Source organism: Liolophura sinensis, chromosome 12 (assembly GCF_032854445.1).
Source record: "Liolophura sinensis isolate JHLJ2023 chromosome 12, CUHK_Ljap_v2, whole genome shotgun sequence".
NCBI classification, from domain to species: domain Eukaryota; kingdom Metazoa; phylum Mollusca; class Polyplacophora; order Chitonida; family Chitonidae; genus Liolophura; species Liolophura sinensis.
In genome coordinates this window covers 20,664,691-20,683,750 of record NC_088306.1, presented here as the reverse complement: position 1 = coordinate 20,683,750, position 19,060 = coordinate 20,664,691, and the positions used below count along the sequence as shown (strand labels likewise).

General features: G+C 38.5%; 3 protein-coding genes across 4 annotated transcripts in view; 1 reads left to right on the top strand and 2 right to left on the bottom strand.

Moving 5' to 3' along the window:
- LOC135479890 (uncharacterized) overlaps positions 1-19,060 on the bottom strand; it is a 192,754-nt gene that overhangs the window by 126,090 nt on the left and 47,604 nt on the right. The window lies entirely within an intron of this gene.
- LOC135479274 (eukaryotic translation initiation factor 4E type 2-like) lies at positions 1,620-8,738 on the bottom strand. 2 transcript variants are annotated; one of them, XM_064759092.1, is made up of 7 exons: positions 8,634-8,738; positions 7,555-7,642; positions 6,914-7,042; positions 5,879-5,983; positions 4,897-5,049; positions 4,588-4,724; positions 1,620-3,369 (listed from the first exon to the last, which is right to left on the bottom strand). In XM_064759092.1, exons 1-7 carry the CDS (start codon positions 8,651-8,653, stop codon positions 3,327-3,329), a joined length of 675 nt encoding a protein of 224 aa, XP_064615162.1. In that variant the 5' UTR covers positions 8,654-8,738; the 3' UTR covers positions 1,620-3,326. The 2 variants fall into 2 exon arrangements, with proteins under 2 accessions (XP_064615162.1, XP_064615161.1); XM_064759091.1 differs by lacking the exon at positions 8,634-8,738 and adding an exon at positions 8,360-8,561.
- On the top strand, positions 8,842-17,378 carry LOC135479374 (mediator of RNA polymerase II transcription subunit 4-like). The gene is made up of 6 exons (XM_064759199.1): positions 8,842-8,922; positions 11,874-11,995; positions 13,558-13,673; positions 14,254-14,398; positions 15,442-15,582; positions 16,131-17,378. The coding sequence occupies exons 1-6, from the start codon at positions 8,843-8,845 to the stop codon at positions 16,331-16,333; spliced, it is 807 nt and encodes a 268-aa protein (XP_064615269.1). The 5' UTR covers position 8,842; the 3' UTR covers positions 16,334-17,378.

Here is a 19,060-nt window from a genome sequence, read left to right as displayed (position 1 = left end):
TGCGCATGACAGGATACGTTTTGTTTGACAAGGCATGTTATACTTATATAATGCACAATTAAAATTTGATGTATGCAGGCTAATTGTTTTTTTCTGGAGCTGAACAAATGTGTGATGTATTTTTCAGGTTTGTAATTAGTCTAAATTAATACTGGCAGAAATTAAAATATATAGACGTAGATCATTATGATGCCAGGACTGTGAAAAGATTTATTCATAACGAGTAGGCCTATGTTAAAGTTTGTACTACATTTTGTGATATTGCTATAATTATTTGCGTGTTATCTTTCTTGTTTAGTTTCTACAATAAGTGTTGATCGGTCATATTTTTGTTTGGTTTTCCTGATTGCTCATGTCAATGTTTGAAAACTCTGCTACTCTGGGAATGTGCAGAACTATATCTGCAACTAGCGTCGAGAAAAGTGGCATTCGATAGGTTTGTCGATATAGTGTTTCATTGTTACTCAACATGAACATTTCGACCGCGTGTCAAAACTGTGTCTATTTGATTTATTTATTGGATCGGTGTTTTACGCCGTATTTAAGAATATTTCACTTATACGACGGCGGTCAGCATTATGGTGGGAGGAAACCGGGCAGGGCCCGGGGAAACCCACGACCCCGACGTATTTATAGCGCTGCCCCACGAAGACACCAGACAGAACAAGCTCACGCGGTCACATTAAACTGACACTGGGCTTAAGCGGTGCTCGGCGGTGAAATATTCCGGAGTGCATGCGGCGTAGAATACCAATCAAATCAAATAAATTAGTGCTTGGCACATTCCATTATGCCCAGCTTTAAGTATCACGATTCCCAAGTTTTACTTTGCGGTTTTATTTGATTTGAAATTAAAAACAGTGTCACTGGCGAGATCAAAAAATATTTCGGATCTTGGACAAGAGTACACTGGTCGAACGGAGTCTCGTTTGATTGACTAATTCGTTTGTTATACATGTAATAGGAAGCAGGTACTAATGATATTATTTTGCCTCCTGCCAAAAACACCAAGTATATATCAAGTAGACAGTCACAATAAAGCGAACCCACTCCACCATCGGGTGGGCCGCAATCAGCTAGTATTTATGTGGGACCCATTTATACAAGGTGTTTTAGAAACGATTATTTGATTGTCATTAAAACCAGGTTTCCCCTCACCATAATGCTGGCCGCCGTCGTATAAAGTGAAATGCGTAAAACACCAATCAAATAAATGAACTAAATGTTATACTCATTCTTCACTCACTCATTCTTTGGCTGCAAACTTAGGGGTTGTATTAAACCACGTCGTCAATGTTGAACAACCGACCTCATTATCTAATTAACAGTGAACTTTCCTACGCCAGACGTCATCCTGGCGGAAGACACAGGTATGGAAATAGTTTGAGTGTCCTCGCATTAAATGTGCCGACTCACTTAACAGATATGGCATCACACCACACCCAATTACAGTCAACAGATCCGGACACTACTGAATGCTCAAACATTTAGCACAATTTAAAGTAGAGTAAGACCTCAGTTAGCACTATATAAGATGGAATGAACAGACATGGCACTATTTTAGCTGGAGCGATAACACACTTAGCACTATTGAAGGTGGAGTGAGAACACACTTAGCACTATTTAAGCTGGAGAACACGCTTCAACATCAGCCAGAAACAAACATAACAATTTTATTTCGCCACACAATGTAAAACATGCACCATGGTCAGACAAATGACAGAGTGAGAAGAAAACTGTTAACACCTAACGTAGTATTGAATTCGTCCATAAGTAAGATGCAGACTAAAAGACGAACTTTAAAGAATGTAGGATGATAAAAAAGAAAGCCATATCCTGTCAAAATGGCCATGTAGTTTTTGCTCTTCCCTACCAGAAATTTTACATGCCACAAATAGTGAAGAACAACACATGCAGCCTGTGAGAAGTATTTCCATATGATCAATGCCACCACGATTACAATTAAAACCATCTGCACCCTCTCTCTTTACAGACAGTAGATCCAGGCAATGCTAGTATTGTGATATAACAGAACCATCTAGTTTACCCTTCTTGTACAGCAGCTGGTTCCACAAGCGATTTTTTTATTTATGACTTATTTTAGATCACCCATAAAACTTAAATGTAAGGAAATGTATCAAACTTCAATGTAAAGCATATCTCAACGGCACTAAAAGATTATGACAGACTTGTCTTAACTGTTTTTACGAGTGCCCGATGAGATCATTAAATGTCCAAAAACAAACATCACAATCACAGATCAAGTTTCTGACATCAGTCAAAACCAGCTCTGTGGAATCAATCCTTGGGCCCAGCTGTTCAAAAGTGTATTAGAAGATAAGATGGTGATAGGCATTAACTTTAGTCTGGACTAAACTGCCATTAATTTTATCTTAGGCTAAGACTGGTATTAAGATTTAAGCCTGGCTTAAGTTTTAATTCACATTTGAACAACCAGCCCCAGGGGATTAAGTCTTCAACTGCTGACTGAATAACAGATAAAACTGTAGTTAATAATGCGACTAGAGTCAGAATTTTAAGGATTATCTCATATCTACAGAAAATAAAACCTTATGCTGACTAAACTCTGGTATTTTGGCATTATCTTGCATTTCCAGGGCATAACCTTTGTGATGTGTAAAACCAGGGCCCAGGTGTTCCAAAGTGTATTAGCAGATATGTCTGGTATTAACTTTAGTCCATTGGATTTGCAATAGGCCAAAACCGTTATTAAGATTTAAACGTGTCATAACTTTTAATACACGTCTGAAGAACTGGGGAAGAGTTTAAGGGAATGCCTGTTATCTCAAGAACACAACAGTTGCACGGATTAAATCCAGGTATTTAGAGATTATCTCGCATCTCCACAACATACACTTTGTTCTGATTAAATCCAGGTATTTAGGCTTTGACACCCACTGAACACAATCTAACATTACCTTAAGTGTAATATAATACCCTTGGCTGATCACATCGGAGACAAGATCATATTCCTCAAATCTAACTGGCTGACTGCAATTTGGGCATAACAAACAAAAAACAGACATGGAATATGCTTCTTTCAAACTGTCGCAACTGTACACATGAGAATGTCAAAGTAACCTGTCTGGGAAGAGACCTGGCCACTACCTGCAAAAGCACAATCTCTAATGTCAACAGAGGTGCCATAACAGCTTCCACAAATTCATGTAGCCATGCTGTGATTTCGTCCATGACAGCATTAACACATCCAGGTTATCATTAGTGGACATATTCATTGTTCAAGCCATTCCTGTGAATCGTATGTTTTTTCTTTTTCACATCGTCTATAAACAGTTGTTCTCCAGCTACCTCATGAAGACGTCTGTGTTTCTAAAACTGGAATTATCTCTGCAAGGCGAAATACAAGGAAGAATATATTAGTGGATGAAATATGAATTTTCAAAAATCATGATAAAGTATATACATATACCAATTCCAAACTCAACACCTCATATCTAGATGGTAACATGCAGAAGAAACTGTGTAAAATAATACTTTTTCCAAACACCACAATTTCTGACTGCTAGTCAAACCTGGATTCCCTGTGAATTTGGAGACGTTTATTTAATGATTGCTGTTTTACACCATACACAAGCATATTTCACTTATAAAATATTATGGTTGGGGAAACCGGGGCAGACCCATGGCCATCTGCATGTTGCTGGCTGACCTTCCCACGTACATCCGGAGAGGAAGCCAGCATGAGCTGGACTTGAACTCACAGCAACCGCATTGATGAATTTGGAGATGTAAAACACCTGCTGAGAAAGTCAGATCTGAAATCAGATCTGAATCAATTTGGTTGACTGATGTTTAATGCCAAACCCAGGAATGCTTCACTTATATCAGAGAAATGAGTGGCATTTGTGGTGCAAATCAATTGCTTACCGGCACTAAGAGCCCAAGAACATCTAAAAAAATTGTTTGTCTGAGGCTGGGTTTGAACCAACAATTCATGTGTGCGAAAATTCGGAAACAAGCCATCTCAACTGCATAGCCAAATGAAAATTAACATAAGTGCCATTGTGAAATTGGAAATATTTAACAACATATGCTACATTTAGTGAGCAAACAGCAAGTTCATGCACATGTAAATATGCTCTTAATTCATTAATGTGTCTCGGGTACTGCAATACTTCAATCTATTCAATCACTTTTTTTCAGTAAAATTTATGCGTACAATTATTATGAAAACAGCATTATAAAAATGATTTGTTTGCATCAATAAGTATGGAAGCTTCATAAAACTGTGCAAATTATTTCTCTACACCTCCACAGTTTAAAAATACTGGTTGCAGTCGCATTTGAAGAGGTTGCAGACTTATGGTATATTGGTCGGTATCAACATATTCAGTAGGTTTTTTGCATAATACACCATTACATGTGTATCTGACATACAAAGGTAAACAGACTCCCCACCCCTCCCTCCCCACCTATATATCTTGTGAAGGGGACACTTACTTAAGAGCTCTGCCCAGTTTCCTCCCACCATAATGCTGGCCGCTGTCGGGTAAGTGAAATATTCTTAAATATGGCGTAGAACACCAAATAAATAAATAAACTTACTTAAGGCTGTCTGTATGGGTTTTGTACTCCATGATGGTATTGGGAGGTAAATTGAGCACTCTCTTCAGCGTATCTCTAATTCTGGACGTCGTCTGCAGGTCGTTGGCCGTTCTGTTCCATAATGACAAAATATCCTCCTGTGAAAATGTGGAAAAAAAACATCAGAAACACCAGAAATGTGCCACTTGAAACATGCTAAATACAATACAAAATGAAATGTGAAATACAATAATTCCATACTCTACCCTTGTGAGTGGCCATTCAACCTTTCGATGTTCAAAAGAGTTAAATAATCAAGATTTTTCATACCTGGTATCTAATCGATATAACAGCCCCACAGATTTCTTCCCCCACCATGAACTGTTCCCCTAACATGGCCAGTATCACATTCTCCCAGCACCTTGAGGCCAGGCCCTTTTTTAATCTCACAATCCACTTTCCTCCTGCTTTATTGGCATCATCCTGAAAAAAGAAAACAAAAACTGTAATTCTTGATTATTATCACATGTTTGCAAGTTGCTTATTCAAGCATGTTCTTCAATTTTCTGAGTAGAGAGATAAAATTATACTCTTGTGAAACTGTGAGATTGACTATTTTAAAAAATCTAAATAAAAATTTGCATGTATTGCACTGTAAGTTGCTCTTTTCATGCAAAAAAAGTTTGAGGAAATTAGGGTAATGACAAATGAGCTCTAATTAAAACTATTTTTACATTTATTTCATGGGCCTTTCATACCATACTCCGAATTTTGCCACTTACATGTACATGTCTAAGGTCAAGCATCTCACCCTGACAGTCACAAACCCTATGTCTTATGACCACATCCAAAGCAGCAAGAGCTGTATTCAAACTAGTGACCTCTCTTGCCAACTGCCTGAACCATTTGAGTCAAGGAGAGCAGGACACTACATTCCCATTTGGAATTCATGTAACAATGTAGCCTCTAAATATTTATTTGTTTACATACTTGACTGGTGTTTATACCATACTCCAGAATTTTTCACTTGTACAACGTCAGCTTGCCTTGTGGTGGGAGGAAACCGAACAAAGCACTGAAGAAACCCACAACCATCTGCAAATGCCACGAAGTACATCTTGCAAGTTATGGTACATCCAAAGAAATTTGATAAACACCAAAAAGGGGTTCAGCTGTACCTGTTTTACTTCCTTTCATTCAATGACTTGAATACTACCAACAAAACGCTATTGATTACACACTAAAAGGCTGAAAGATATCAAAATTTGCCAACTATAGTTTGGTGACTCGTTACATGCACGTGTATACTTACCTCCCACATTGGCCTGATGCCCTCCTTAAACAAATGAAAATCACTGTGACCTGATAAATCACTGGGTCTGACTGTATGACTGTACAGTTCCCAGAACTGCTCTACCTGCCAAGGATAAAACCACACAATACATACTGCTGCTTATGTTTTATTTACAAGAAGGCCATCATTAAAAATATGTTTGTTGAGTGTATCACTATAAAGTTTTGATAGAAGCTGTTTATTTAAATTTGTCTCTCATTGTTAATTTCTCTAAAATCTCTATTAGTTTCGTAAGCCAGAGTAAAAGAAGAGAGAGATTCCCTAAAGAACCTGCTGACCTTTTTTTCCGATGGCGTATGGTTACGCCCAACAGATGTTTTTTTTTCACGGATGGCCTCATTGCCCTAAAATTTTGTCCCCCCCCCCCCCCAAAAAAATCCATTTTTATAGGCTGAAAAAGGTATATCAGAAATATAGCATGCTATTGCTCATCCTGACAATGCCGTAAGTTTGTCTTATTTGGGTAAGATTTGTAATGATGAAAAAAAATGAAAAATATCCAACCTTTTTGAAGTGGTTTGATAAAGTTTAGGCCAACAGGTGAACTATGCCCTCTACAAGACAGCCCAAGCCATGGTTTGTACACTTCAAAGATTTTCCAAATTTCCCTGCTTTTTCAAGGCTTTTCCAGGCCTAAAATTCACAATTTCCAGGCTACATGGAATATTCTACTCTTAAATAGACTTAGAACAATGCATAAAATGACCTTAATTATACCAATTTACACTTATACAAAGCAGTGTAGTGAGCAATTTGAAAGATGTTGGAAAACTAATTTCTCCAAGATAAAAATGTCAGGACACCGTAGCCCAGGTTGGTTCTGTAATCTAAATTTCAAGGCTTTTCCTGGCTTTCCAAGGCATAGGAAAATTACTTCCAAATTCCAGGCTTTCAAGGTTTTCCACGCTACATACGAACCCTCCAAGCTCTCATAAATGATTCTCATATGATGCATATCAAAACTTCAAATGCTACGTACAGTACAAGACTTACAGAAGCAAATGAGCCGACTTGTTTGAGATTCTGATCATAGCTAGAGGCTGTGGTCTGCTTGCCCGGTGTCCTCCGTGAAAACCAGAAGGCGTAACTAAACTGTAAGGGATGTTCCCCTGGGCCTGCCACCTGTAACAGAGATTTCAAACTCTTCTTACAACCAATACAGGGATGAGGGATTACAAATGTCAAAGTTACTGCAAGCTATAACAGGGAGTTCAACATCTTCGGATTTTCGAAGTGATATCCAAAATTTATTCTGCGAAAACAAAATTTCATAAAAAGCTGTTGACTATACAATGTAGAATGGATTAACAAGATTCCCTCTGACAGACCATTTTGTGCAGACACTGGGAATACAAGGCATCAAAACCAAACGAACACTACAGATAAGGTCCGAGACTCACCCCTGTGTCTTGAGGGATATAATAGAAGGTAAAAGTTGAAGTTGTGTCAAAAAATATAAACCCCTCCCCCCACCCCCAACCAACCTACCTGACAGTTTATAATTTGAAGGTCATGGGTTTTACAGTTAGCGTATGCATTTTCTCTGTGAAATATCAATCAGGCTTTGCAAACTGCCAAGATGATCAGTTCATGGTCATTTTACGATTTAGTAATTCAAAGTTGAAAAGGAATACCCTTTTTTCTCTGTTCTCAAAATTTTGAAGGGAATTCTTCTGATCGCCATTATCGACCTCTTCTTCACCACTGTCCTCTGTCTTCAGTCTGAAACATATAAATATACAAGTACTTTCATTGTATACAATGAATCGCTCTGTACAATTTTAAAATATAGCAACACCTACATGAACATAGCATTAAGGCACAATACACACCATCTGTTTTACTACACCATTTCATGTTCATGAAACAAACTGGGTGTTAATCTTCTGTTAATGCCAGTCACTGTCATATTCTATACCATATGGTCAGAATGCTGAACATGATTTTTGTTTAGGTATGGAATGTTGCGAAGTCTTCTTTATAAGTCATTTATCTTCAAGTTCGTAAAAACTGCATTTTTTACTGACATCTGGGTGTTACCGGTATCGTGTAAATTTCTCTCCCATCACTGTTATGAAAACTGTTACAACTTGCTGGACAAGGAGAAAAAAGTTGATCTGTACCTAACATTTGATTATTAGAGGACAGAATTGCCTGTTGTGCCTGTGTCTGAGAAAGATATAGATCCCACACATATTGTGTCAAGGAGTTTTTGATACACTTTGCCCATAGATGTATGTAGACCTTCAACCAATTAAATGCTACTTTATTTTCACCTAGCAAGACCTTGGGAGAAGATTATTTACTTGAAAATGTAAGAAAGCAAATACAAAATACTACATGGATCACCAGTTGTGAAAAAGTGTATTGTTTTTTCACTCTTCATCCACGTCATGTCGTCAAATTAAAAAAAAACTGTTACACAAAGAAAAAACATACGGTGAATGGTTGTTACAAGCCGAAGACTTCATGATCATAGCGTTCAACAGTTGATCCACCCCTGTTCTCTAAGGATCGGCGAGTTCTGATATCACCGTGTCACTGTGTTCGTGTAGTCTGACAAGTTCTAGCGGACACCCCCTCCAATCGTACGAGAGATCAAACGTGCCCGTGGCGTACACAGTGGCCTGCCGCGTGAGAATGACCACAGATGACAACTGACAACGAACGGACATCTGTCTCCAAATATCACAAAACATTAAAATATACTTACGCCTCAAATTTGTTGTTCATTTTTAAATTTATACCAGTTTTCCAGTCAATTTTTCTTCATGAAAACTATATTTTCTGCAAAATTTAGCCGGAAGTTACAATGTTGATGCCCGTGAGCATCAGTCTATGTTATTGGTTGAAAAGTCATATCCGGCGTCATGAGATTTTTAACGCTTACTGTGATTGGTTGAAACAAAGAAGGCGAAAAGCATGGCGGCGGTAGCGGGAGATGTTGTCAGTACTCGTCATAAATTACTATCTCTTATCGACGATGTGGAGATAGCAACTAAGTATGTCACGCGGTTCGTCACTTTTGATCACCACAAATCTCACACACAAGTTAATGCAGCATAAATGTCAGGTTAAAAGAAATCAGTAGATAAGCCTTGTATATTTTACAACAACAACGCATTGTTTACTTTCTATGAATCACTAGCAGGGCTCGCAAAATTGCCAACCCGACGTCCCGTGAAATCCAGATTTTTTCTCTGGGCTACTAGAAAATGAGAGCATCCTGTCTGTGGGGCTACCAAGTTTTTAGATTGAATGTGAATGAAGTGAATACCTAATAAACTTTATTTGTATCCCTATGATGACCTGGGAAACAATCGCACTGTTTGCAGAAGTTCATCCATATTGCCTTGCTTGCCGATCGAGTCGGCCATTCTAACATGTACATGTGGTAAAATGTCACAAATGTGATTTGTCCATGACGAATCTTCTTGAGTGAGGTGTAAAACATCAATGAAATAAATAAATTTTAAAGGTCATCAAAATGAGTAAACAGTAAAGTGACATTTAGAAATGCAGTCATAATCTGAATCATAAAATGAACATTTTTTTTTATTGTAGTTGTAGTGACTATTATGAATGAACAAAAATATGGATCTGGTCGGAAAGCTGAAAATGTATATAAGTCAATTTAATAAAGATGGTTACTTCAAATCTTTTTGGGCTATCTGAAAAAAAAGCAGACTACCAATTTTCTAACGATGGCTACCCGAAGGGGTACCAGATTATTTCAGATTTTGCAAATCCAGAGTTGAGGTACTGTGTATCTTTGTATGGCACAGTTTATATGGGTAAAAAAGAATAGGGCACCTGACTGTTAAAATTCCAAGCTGTCAGTGATCCCAAAGGTAAATATCTATCCATATTTCAGCAAGCTCAAGCTGTCTGCTGATTCCAAGTTTCCAAAATGAGGGCTGTTCCCCAGGTCTCACTATTGCAAACGATGGACATGTGTGTCCCAGGAACCCGGATGGTGTTTGTGATGGGCAGCCATCTTTATGAAGTTCCAGCGAGCAGAGTTGAACTTGCTGAAATATGCATGGATATTTACCTTTCGGGTGATTGACAGCTCAGGATTTTAACAGTCAGGTGCCCTGAGATGCTAAGCATTGTAAAGGAGTTTCTGGACAGTGAAGAACAATCATGCAAGGCTACTATGGCCAAATATGGAGGAGACCCCTTTCAGATGTAGTCTACGTGTCAAAAGAATGTGACATATTCAGCTCTTACCATGTTCATCTGCCTTAAACACGTCTAAAAAAACTCATTCTGTCACAACAACTTCAGTGGTCAAGTGGTATAAGCATCCAACTACAAACCGAACATACTGTCTGACTTTCTGATATGTATGAACCTTGAACAGTTGGATGCAGAAAACTCATGGATGATAGTTTCACATGACAGAGACTAGAATGAAGAACATCTTACTTATGATGTTTTTCTTTGTAAATTTAACAACTCACATTTTTAACCAATGAAAATTCAGTAAAAGCATGCAAATCAACACTTAACTAACACGCACGATTCCTGTTTATCTGTTTGATATGCTACTCTACAGACACGCGTCTGAACATACTGAAAATTTTGAAAGTTGAGGTTGCTATCACGTAGTAAAGTGACGTCAATTCATTGAAGTACCAGCTTTTTACAATAAACATCTGACACGTAGTCCAAGATTGCTCTGATGGTAGGTTTGGCAACATATTTTTGGGCTCTGGATGGTCCCAAACCAACATCAGAGCGTGCTCCTTTTAAATACCGGATGCCATTGTTCTGGCAGTGCATCGCGGCATTTGGGACAAAGCTTATCTATCAAATACAATTCAATGGCCTTTAATAAGTTTGCTGACATGTGTCCTAATTTTTTGTCTGTTGATGTATTGAACGGTTGATCTGTTATTTTTTGGCCGCATTTTTCCAAGATTCCTTATTGATTACTTCCTTGACAAGGACGTTTAGCTACATCAGGTTTTTAAATGAAGCGTGGCCTGACATTGGTTTGGGGCCATCCTTGGCCAAACAAAATTTTGCCAAACCTGACGTCAAAGCAATGTCAGATGACTGAGTACTGGCTCATTGACTAGCAAACTGACAAACCTAGTCTTTACAACTGCCTACCATCAAACAGAAATCAGTTTCAAAAAGATTTAAAAAAAATAAGACAAAGCAGAAACAAAATGAACATGAATCACACACAAAGGGTCATAAAATGTAAATATACATGAGAAATGTTATTGATTTTATCAGTGTGAAAAGGCTGCTAATAATTATACTCTCCTGTCTCAAGTTTAGGCCGTGGGTTTAGGTTGGAAAGTTTAACTTACAAGTGAAATATTCTTGTGTACAGTGTATAAAAAAACTCAAGCAAGTATTATGAAAACTCACATGTAGTTCTCTTTGCTAGGCGAACAGTTATGCTCAGACCACTGTGTAAAAAGGCAGGGAGTTGTGAGAGGGACTCACAGCCCAGTTTTGAAACGTGATGGTGCAAAGGTTAAAATGATAGTAATGGGCTGGCCTGAAGACCGGAATGATAGCGCGAAAGAGTATAAAGACCCAGTTTGAGAAGGGTCAGCTGCACATAAGAGATTGTAACATGGAAACTACAGCCGGGGCATTTATCCATGTAACAGAATCAAAAAGAGCACATTTAAAGCTATCCGGAAACATTTAGTTCAATATTGTGCCATTTCTGAGACCAGATGAAAGAAAAACACAATCACGGGCCTAACTCAACTGTCCATACAAACAATAGCTGTACCCTAGAGCTTTTATTGAGATTTTGAAAGTTTTTAATTTTTTGTTTTTTTACTTTTGTCAATGCTAATTTGTTTAAAACCCCCATTTTTCTCATTGGGAAGAGTAAAAACAAAAAATTATATTTCTTTTGTTTATATCCAAATGTTTTCCAACATCATATTATATACAAATGTACCTGCTGTGTTTTCAGAGAATTACTGGAGGTGATGAGTGCCCCTAAAGGTCAGCAAAGGTCAGATCAACCGGACACAGTGATGTTGATGGATCTTCTCATTCACAAAGACAAGGAGATCAAAGAAACGCTTAAACTGGGTAGGTGTGTTCAGTGGAGAATGCTAATGCATAGTATTTCAAGTAAAAGAAAGCCAAATTATGATGTAAGGTTCATTATATGGACAACAGAAAACCATGTATAAAAATACTTTCATTCACTTTTTCAGATTTTTTTTTAGAGTGTTGAAAGGCATTCAAATATTTGAATACTGTGGTGGGCTTTATGAGCCATACTGACTGTATCTAGGAACTATGACCTGACATCACCTTTTTCCCCTCATGTTCACCAGAAAAAAGGAATTTTTGGGAACATTGTTTCAGTAATGTTTTATTCATGTGTAAATAGGGTTATTCTAACATTCAGTGTCCTGATTAGAGTTGGAAGAACTCCCCTGTGACGTCAGAGCTCCTAAACTCTGATGGTATGGTCCACAAAGCCCACCTTAGAATTCATTTGTTTGAATGCCTTTAACTCTTTTCTCAAAAATCTAAAAAAATAAATGAAAGTATATTTGTGCATAGTTTTAAGTGATCTATTTAGTGATGCCTACTTCGATTTTTAGAGACAGGTGTTGTCATTTATGGTCAAGTCTCATTACAGCCTGAACCTTTCGGGGGCATTCTGAGGTGGTTAGCATGCAAATGCTGCACAATGACCCAGGAAACTCTCGCCAATGTGGTCGTAGTGAGTTCAAGTCCAGCTCGTGATGACCTAAGCTCGTGCTGTTGGAAGGTCTGACAACTACCTGTAGATGATTGGGGATTTCCCTCGGGCTCTGCCCGGTTTCCTGTCACCACAATTTGGCTGGTGTCATGGAAGTGAAATATTCTTGAGCACGGCGTAAAACGCTAATCAGATCAAATCAAACGTTGAATCTTTCTGTATATTGGGACTAATTCTTCAACCTTTTCAACCACCACTGTTACCAATATTTCAAAACATTCTGAGAGAAATAATCTGCTCAGTATTATGTAGTTTGTATGTTAATTGACACAATCAAATCATTGTAGTGTATAAATTCCATGAAAAAAATGTGCTTTATAGGTCAAAAAGGCTGAAGATTTACAGGACATGTATTTATTTTACTATTCACGTTTGTGTTTTAACTTATTTGTTTACACTTATGCACATAAATAACTTATTTTCCTAGAGGGGCCTCCGTGGCTCAGTCTGTTAGCGCGCTAGCGCAGCGTAATGACCCAGGAGCCTCTCACCAATGCGGTCACTGTGAGTTCAAGTCCAGCTCATGCTGACTTCCTCTCCGCCGTATGTGGGAAGGTCTGTCAGCAACTTGCGGATGGTTGTGGGTTCCCCCCGGGCTCTGCCCGGTTTCCTCTCACCATAATGCTGGCCGCCGTCATATAAGTGAAATATTCTTGAGTACGGCGTAAAACACCAATCAAATAAATAAATAAATAACTTCTTTTCCAGGCATAGCACACAGAAACTTAAGGTGAGAAAAATCATCGGGATATGCTGAATACAGTCCAGCAATGAAGCAGCTTTCAGTTATGCTGGTCATACTATTTCACTATATAAGTATCCACAAGAAATGAATTTTGAATATTTGTTAAAATATTTCATTCATGTCTTTTTGTAGCAGAAGAACAAGGAAACATCCAGAAAACTATAGATGAGCTGAAAGCTGAGGTTGATAAGAGAGATCATGACATTAAAAACCTTCAGAAAAATTTGAAGGAAGCAGAGACAATCTTGGTGAGTGGAACGTGTCAGTTTCAGTGAAGTTCAAAGTCTTTCTCTCAAATCTTGTTGTGAACTTCCGTTATGTCAGTGTTCATTTTGATTCTATCCAGGCAAGAACTATCAGAACATTGTAAGCAAGCGCAGGGGAGGTTACTCCTGGTTGTACTTCATTACCCCACTGGACCCTCCGTGGACTGCTTAAGAGCTGTACCTTTTTCCTACAGTAGGCATACTTCTTTAAACTGAAACCAGTTCTTTGAATTTGATAAGTGCTATTGCATTCCCACGCGTAATGTACTCTCCGGAAACAAAGTCTAGATGCGCTAGTAAGAGACCTGAGAAAATCAAAAGTTTGGGGAAAATGAATATAGGCTTGAATTTCTTGGAGAATTTCTATGATAAAGCACTTCGTGAAAACGTGACTTAACGTACAAAATATTGTATGACAAATGTACGAGAAATAAATGTTGTATGTGGCCTTGTGAAACTAGGCCCTGATCTTTTGCAAGGGAAATAATAATCACACAGCTGATCCAAAACAAAGACTACAGCGTGAGAAACAGTAAAGTGAGATTTGTATTCTTCCCGTCAGGGCACAGCAGTTTATCAAGCCAAGCAGAAGCTGAATGCCATTAACCAGGCCAACAAAAGGACGATATCATCTGAGGATCTCATCAAGTTTGCTCACAGGATTAGTGCTGACAACTCCGTCGCCGCACCGTCAACGTGGTCTCTAGGTATGTAAAGGGTTAATTGTGTTAGCCTTCCTTGTTTAGTGCCTGTCACTGCCTCTTCAACATGGTCTCTAGGTATGTAGAGGGTTAATCATGTCCGCTTTCCTTGTTAAGTGCCTGCCACAGCCTCTTCAACATGGTCTCTAGGTATGTAGAGGGTTAATCATGTCCGCTTTCCTTGTTTGGTGTCTGTCACTGCTCCTTCAGCATCGTTATTCATTTATTTTTATTAATTTTGGTTGGTGGTTTACGCCATACTCAAGAATATCTTGAACACAGTCTCTTGGTATGTTGTTTTTGTTAGGGCATAGTTTACGGGCAGTCCTCCATCCATCCCGCCTGTCAATGCATCTGTCCATTAGTCAACTACAAAACAGTTTTCCAGAATTTTTTTTTATAAAGGTTAACCTAATTGGTTGGATTGGCCAATTTCATGGCTTTACAAAAAGTATCATTTTAGCAGTCAACACAGAACAATACTTTCAGAATATTCTTGAATCAACACATTGCAGACATGCGAAAAGGTTGGATTGAAACTTGGTACATGGCTTGACTAGGACATTTAAGTTAAACCTTGAAGTTGGAGTTTCGGGCCATTTTTTTCCATTTTCAACAAAATATTCTTTTGAGCTGTTTCAAAATTCGACAAAAAAGTACATGTAGGTTTTATTCTGACTCCTCAAATCAGTTATCTTTCTATGATCAGTAGAACTTTCAGAATAAAGCAGAATTAGTAATTTTATACGGTCAAAATTTTAGATCTTATACAGTAAAACAGTGCAATGATTTATTTAGTTTATTTACTTGATTGGTGTTTTATGATGTACTCAGGAATATTTCACTTATACCACGGCGGTCAGCAGTATGGTGGTAGGAAACTCACGACAATCTGAAGGTTGCTGGCAGTCTTCCCACGTAGCAAGAAGAAGACAGCATGAGCTGGACTTGGACTTAGATCGATTACAGTAATGACGGGCGTGTGATCCACTGCCCCGTGCTGGTACGCTAACCACACTCTTACTTATCTCTCTTGTGTTTGGTACCAGGTGACCCCCGACGACCGTACCCTACAGACTTTGAAATGCGCAGTGGATTCCTGGGTAAAATCAATGATCTACCAATCAGTTCAGTCCACACACAGATCAGCTACAGCGATGCTCTAGGGCCAACCAGGCCACCACAAGTTGGTAAGTGTACTGAACCCAGACATGAGGATGGGGCAACCTGTTTAAAAGTTCTGATAATATTTTGGATTTCAACCATACTTTTGTAATTAAGTGGTGATGACCATGTCCATTTTAGTATGATTGAAATTCAGTGTGAATCTGGGCCCCAAAACTGCAGTGATGAATAGGGCATGAAAACCAACCTGAGTGGAAAAATGAGATCAATTCTGAAGACTAAAGGCATATGAGTAAGCTTGAAATATTCTGACGCTGCTGAAATACAATTGCTTAATTGCTGGCTTAGACGGTCTTCACAGGCTCATACAACTGTTAGGCCCTTGACCAAGGAATTCAATAAAAACATTTTCGAATCCCAGTTATAGCTTTATCAATACATTTGCGGCTTTAAGTCAGTAGGTTTGTCAGGTACCGGTGAATTGCAAAGGTTTCCTCTGAATTCATTTCTCATAAACCCAAACACGATCATATTGGTGAATAATCATTGAGATCAGTATTAATAACCAACCAATCAGATACAAAAAAACTAAGTTGAGACATATTTCTTTCAGAACAAATTCCAACATCCCAGAATACAAGTTCTGTCTCCTGGCAACCACCAATGGAAGTGACTCATTCTCTAACCTCATCAAGCACCAACACACATCACCATCAGAACACACATGAGAGCTCTCTCAAGGGACATAACAAAGAGAATGAGGATGTTGAATACATGTCCAGCGAGTCATCAAGTAGTTCTTCCAGTGATGAGTGACAGAGTTACTGACAAAGTTATGCGGCTATCTGTCAAACATCGAAGGTTTTGCATGGTTTATCTATTTGACGGAGGGCATGCAACCGTGTGTCCATCTGGTATTCCTGCTCTGCTGTAGATGGAGAAAGAAAAAGTAAACAGTGGAAAGAGGTAGCCATGTTTTTTGAGGATTTCGGTTCAAACTTGCACAGTTCTTCAAATTAACGAGCAGCGCAAAGCATCTAGACTAGCTCTTTTGAGAAGATTGAATGCATGAGCAGGTTTGTTGTGAGATCTAACCTGGCTCTCTCGTGAGGTGTGAGTTCAAAGTCCAATACTTTAATCCTGAGCAGGGTAATGACTGGGCTATCCCTGGCTCAGTTACAGTTTGAGAGTTCCGTGAGGGGAGAGGTACCTGAAGATGTGCGTGGTGAGATCAAGATGAAGTGTTATTCCAACCAGAAGTGACATTCATGACACTTACTCTTAACAACAAATGTGGTCGCTATGAGTTCAAATCCAGCTCATGCTGGCTTCCTCTCCCGCCGTACGTGGGAAGGTTTGCCAGCTATCTGTGGATGGTCGTGGGTTTCCCTCGGGCTCTGCCCAGTTTCCTCCCACCATAATGCTGGCTGTTGTCGTGTAAGTGAAATATTCTTTAGTAGGGCGTAAAACACCAATCAAATAAATATTCTGAACAACACTTAATATAGTTTTAAAGTTCTTCTTTACAAAGAAAATGTTTCAAACTTTGTTTTTCAATACAGCAACACGTATCACAACTCCAAGATTACACATGAAAAGGGATTTTCATCATTGACAACTTTATGAGGTAAAACACTTGTTACTGAATATAAGGAATCATTTTCTGGGTTATATCATGTTTACTGCATCAATTTGCCATACACAAGGTTTTTGATCCATTCTCTAATTCACCAAATCTCATAGATATGACGCACATGGTTTTTCAAGAATAAATGTGGATATAATCCATATTTTTGGGATATTTTGTTGCATTCTTTCATGCATGTCTAAGTACTAAAGCTGAAATTAGGAGATAGGGGATATTTAGCTGATTTGGCATGAAGAATAAGTTAACTTGACATTCTTCGTATGAGCATGCCAGTCAAGCCACACCAGATCAAGTTTTTCTTTTACAGGCAGACTAAATCTTTTTCCATTGTCAACGCTGGATGGTATAAAATTGAAACTTAAAAATCGTGTAATTTGTGGAAAGTTTAAACTATTCATTCAGTTTTTCCTGTTTAAGACGTATTTACTTTCGAAAAGAAATTTTAGAAAAACAGCAAAGTCCGAAAAATTATCAGGATTGAACAAACTAAGAAGGTGGATTTTCAGTTTTTTATTCCATCTTTGTGTTTTTTAGCCTGTAAAAGAAAATAAAATTGGTGTCGCCTTACATGAAGCTCACAGTAAGTAGTATCTATCGGATGCAGCATTATACCACCATGTAGAGACAGTATCAAGTGTAAGTGGGTATTCTGTGTAAGTGGATTATTTACTTAAATATTTGAATAGGTGTTTAGGAGTCAAGAAAAGTCAAGAATATACCACTTATACAATAGCGGCCTGCGTTATGGACGGAGGTAAAATCAGGGGCAACCTCGAGGAAACCCACAACAATCCGAAATGTATACACCTCCTTCTGGATATTCTACTCATGACTCTTCCAACTTCTTCTTTGGCATCTTATCAAACTTATTACCTACGAAGTTATATTTTTGCCAACGTTTAGAAAGCGTCGAAACCTGAGGCAAAGCCCTAGCTAGCGTTTTTATCAAGTGGCGTTCCGCCATGCATCTCGGAACGTCCGCCATCCCTCTGTGAAACCGCAGTACCTAGCTCCATGCCTAAAAATGTCCTTTGTAAAGCATTTTTTGCGTATTTTTCTGTCGAATAAAACAACGATATGCACTATAAGTCCATCGGCATATTATCCCGTACATGCGTGTAGTTATTTTTCGCCTCCAATTCCCGAGGGTTAGTTCGGAAACCCGTTAGTTAAGACATCTTGAGTACTGAGGCATGGTTTCCGAAGTTCCGGAGTCAGCTGGCTACGCTAATGCCTGTGCAAACGCTAAAATTTTGTGACCTTGCCCAGCCATTGCTTACTAAATCGTAAATTACGCATGTAGCGCCTAGAACTGCGAGTTGACAGAGTACCATGCCGAGTTCAGCTTGGATATCTAGGAAGCGTCAGTCCATCCTAGAACGTGATTTCTCCATATAACATTTCAGTTTAACCTCCAAAGGCAATATTTTAGCCTTTTAATTGGCTCCGAAAACAGGTGTTTTCAGGTGAAAGTTTTTCAGATATGCCAGTGCACTGACTATTAGTGCAGCTTAATATTGAGTCCCAGATTACCGTTAAACCTTGGACGATTTTGATGTAGGAAATTCTTTTCAGTACAGCCACAGTGCATGACCCCTGATAAACTGTTTGCTTTCTGTTAGGGAAATTTTTGCTGCTTTAGAGGGATGGCGAACCTGATTTACTTTAAAAAGTAATTCATCCAGTTTCCTTTAAAAAGTAATTCATCCAGTTTCCTTTCAACTGAAGAATGTTGAACACAGAAGTTAGTGAAAATAAATCTTGGAAGGCTGGAGTGATAATATATGAAAGATTCTGTTGTCACAGCAACTACTGAAATGGTGGGCTTCCAAATCAGTTTCAGTTAACATTTTATTTGTTCTGTAAGATATTTGACTGACTGACTGATCGTTGTT

Excerpts from the sequence above, each read along its gene's own strand:
- LOC135479374 (XM_064759199.1), top strand. The coding sequence starts at position 8,843 with ATGGCGGCGGTAGCGGGAGATGTTGTCAGTACTCGTCATAAATTACTA. Across the intron at positions 14,399-15,441 it reads ACCGTCAACGTGGTCTCTAG|GTGACCCCCGACGACCGTAC; the intron begins GTATGTAAAGGG and ends GTTTGGTACCAG. Across the intron at positions 15,583-16,130 it reads AACCAGGCCACCACAAGTTG|AACAAATTCCAACATCCCAG; the intron begins GTAAGTGTACTG and ends TATTTCTTTCAG.
- LOC135479274 (XM_064759091.1), bottom strand. The coding sequence starts at position 8,397 with ATGATCATGAAGTCTTCGGCTTGTAACAACCATTCACC. Across the intron at positions 4,725-4,896 it reads TTATATCGATTAGATACCAG|GAGGATATTTTGTCATTATG; the intron begins GTATGAAAAATC and ends ACATTTTCACAG. Across the intron at positions 3,370-4,587 it reads ACCCATACAGACAGCCTTAA|AGATAATTCCAGTTTTAGAA; the intron begins GTAAGTTTATTT and ends TTCGCCTTGCAG.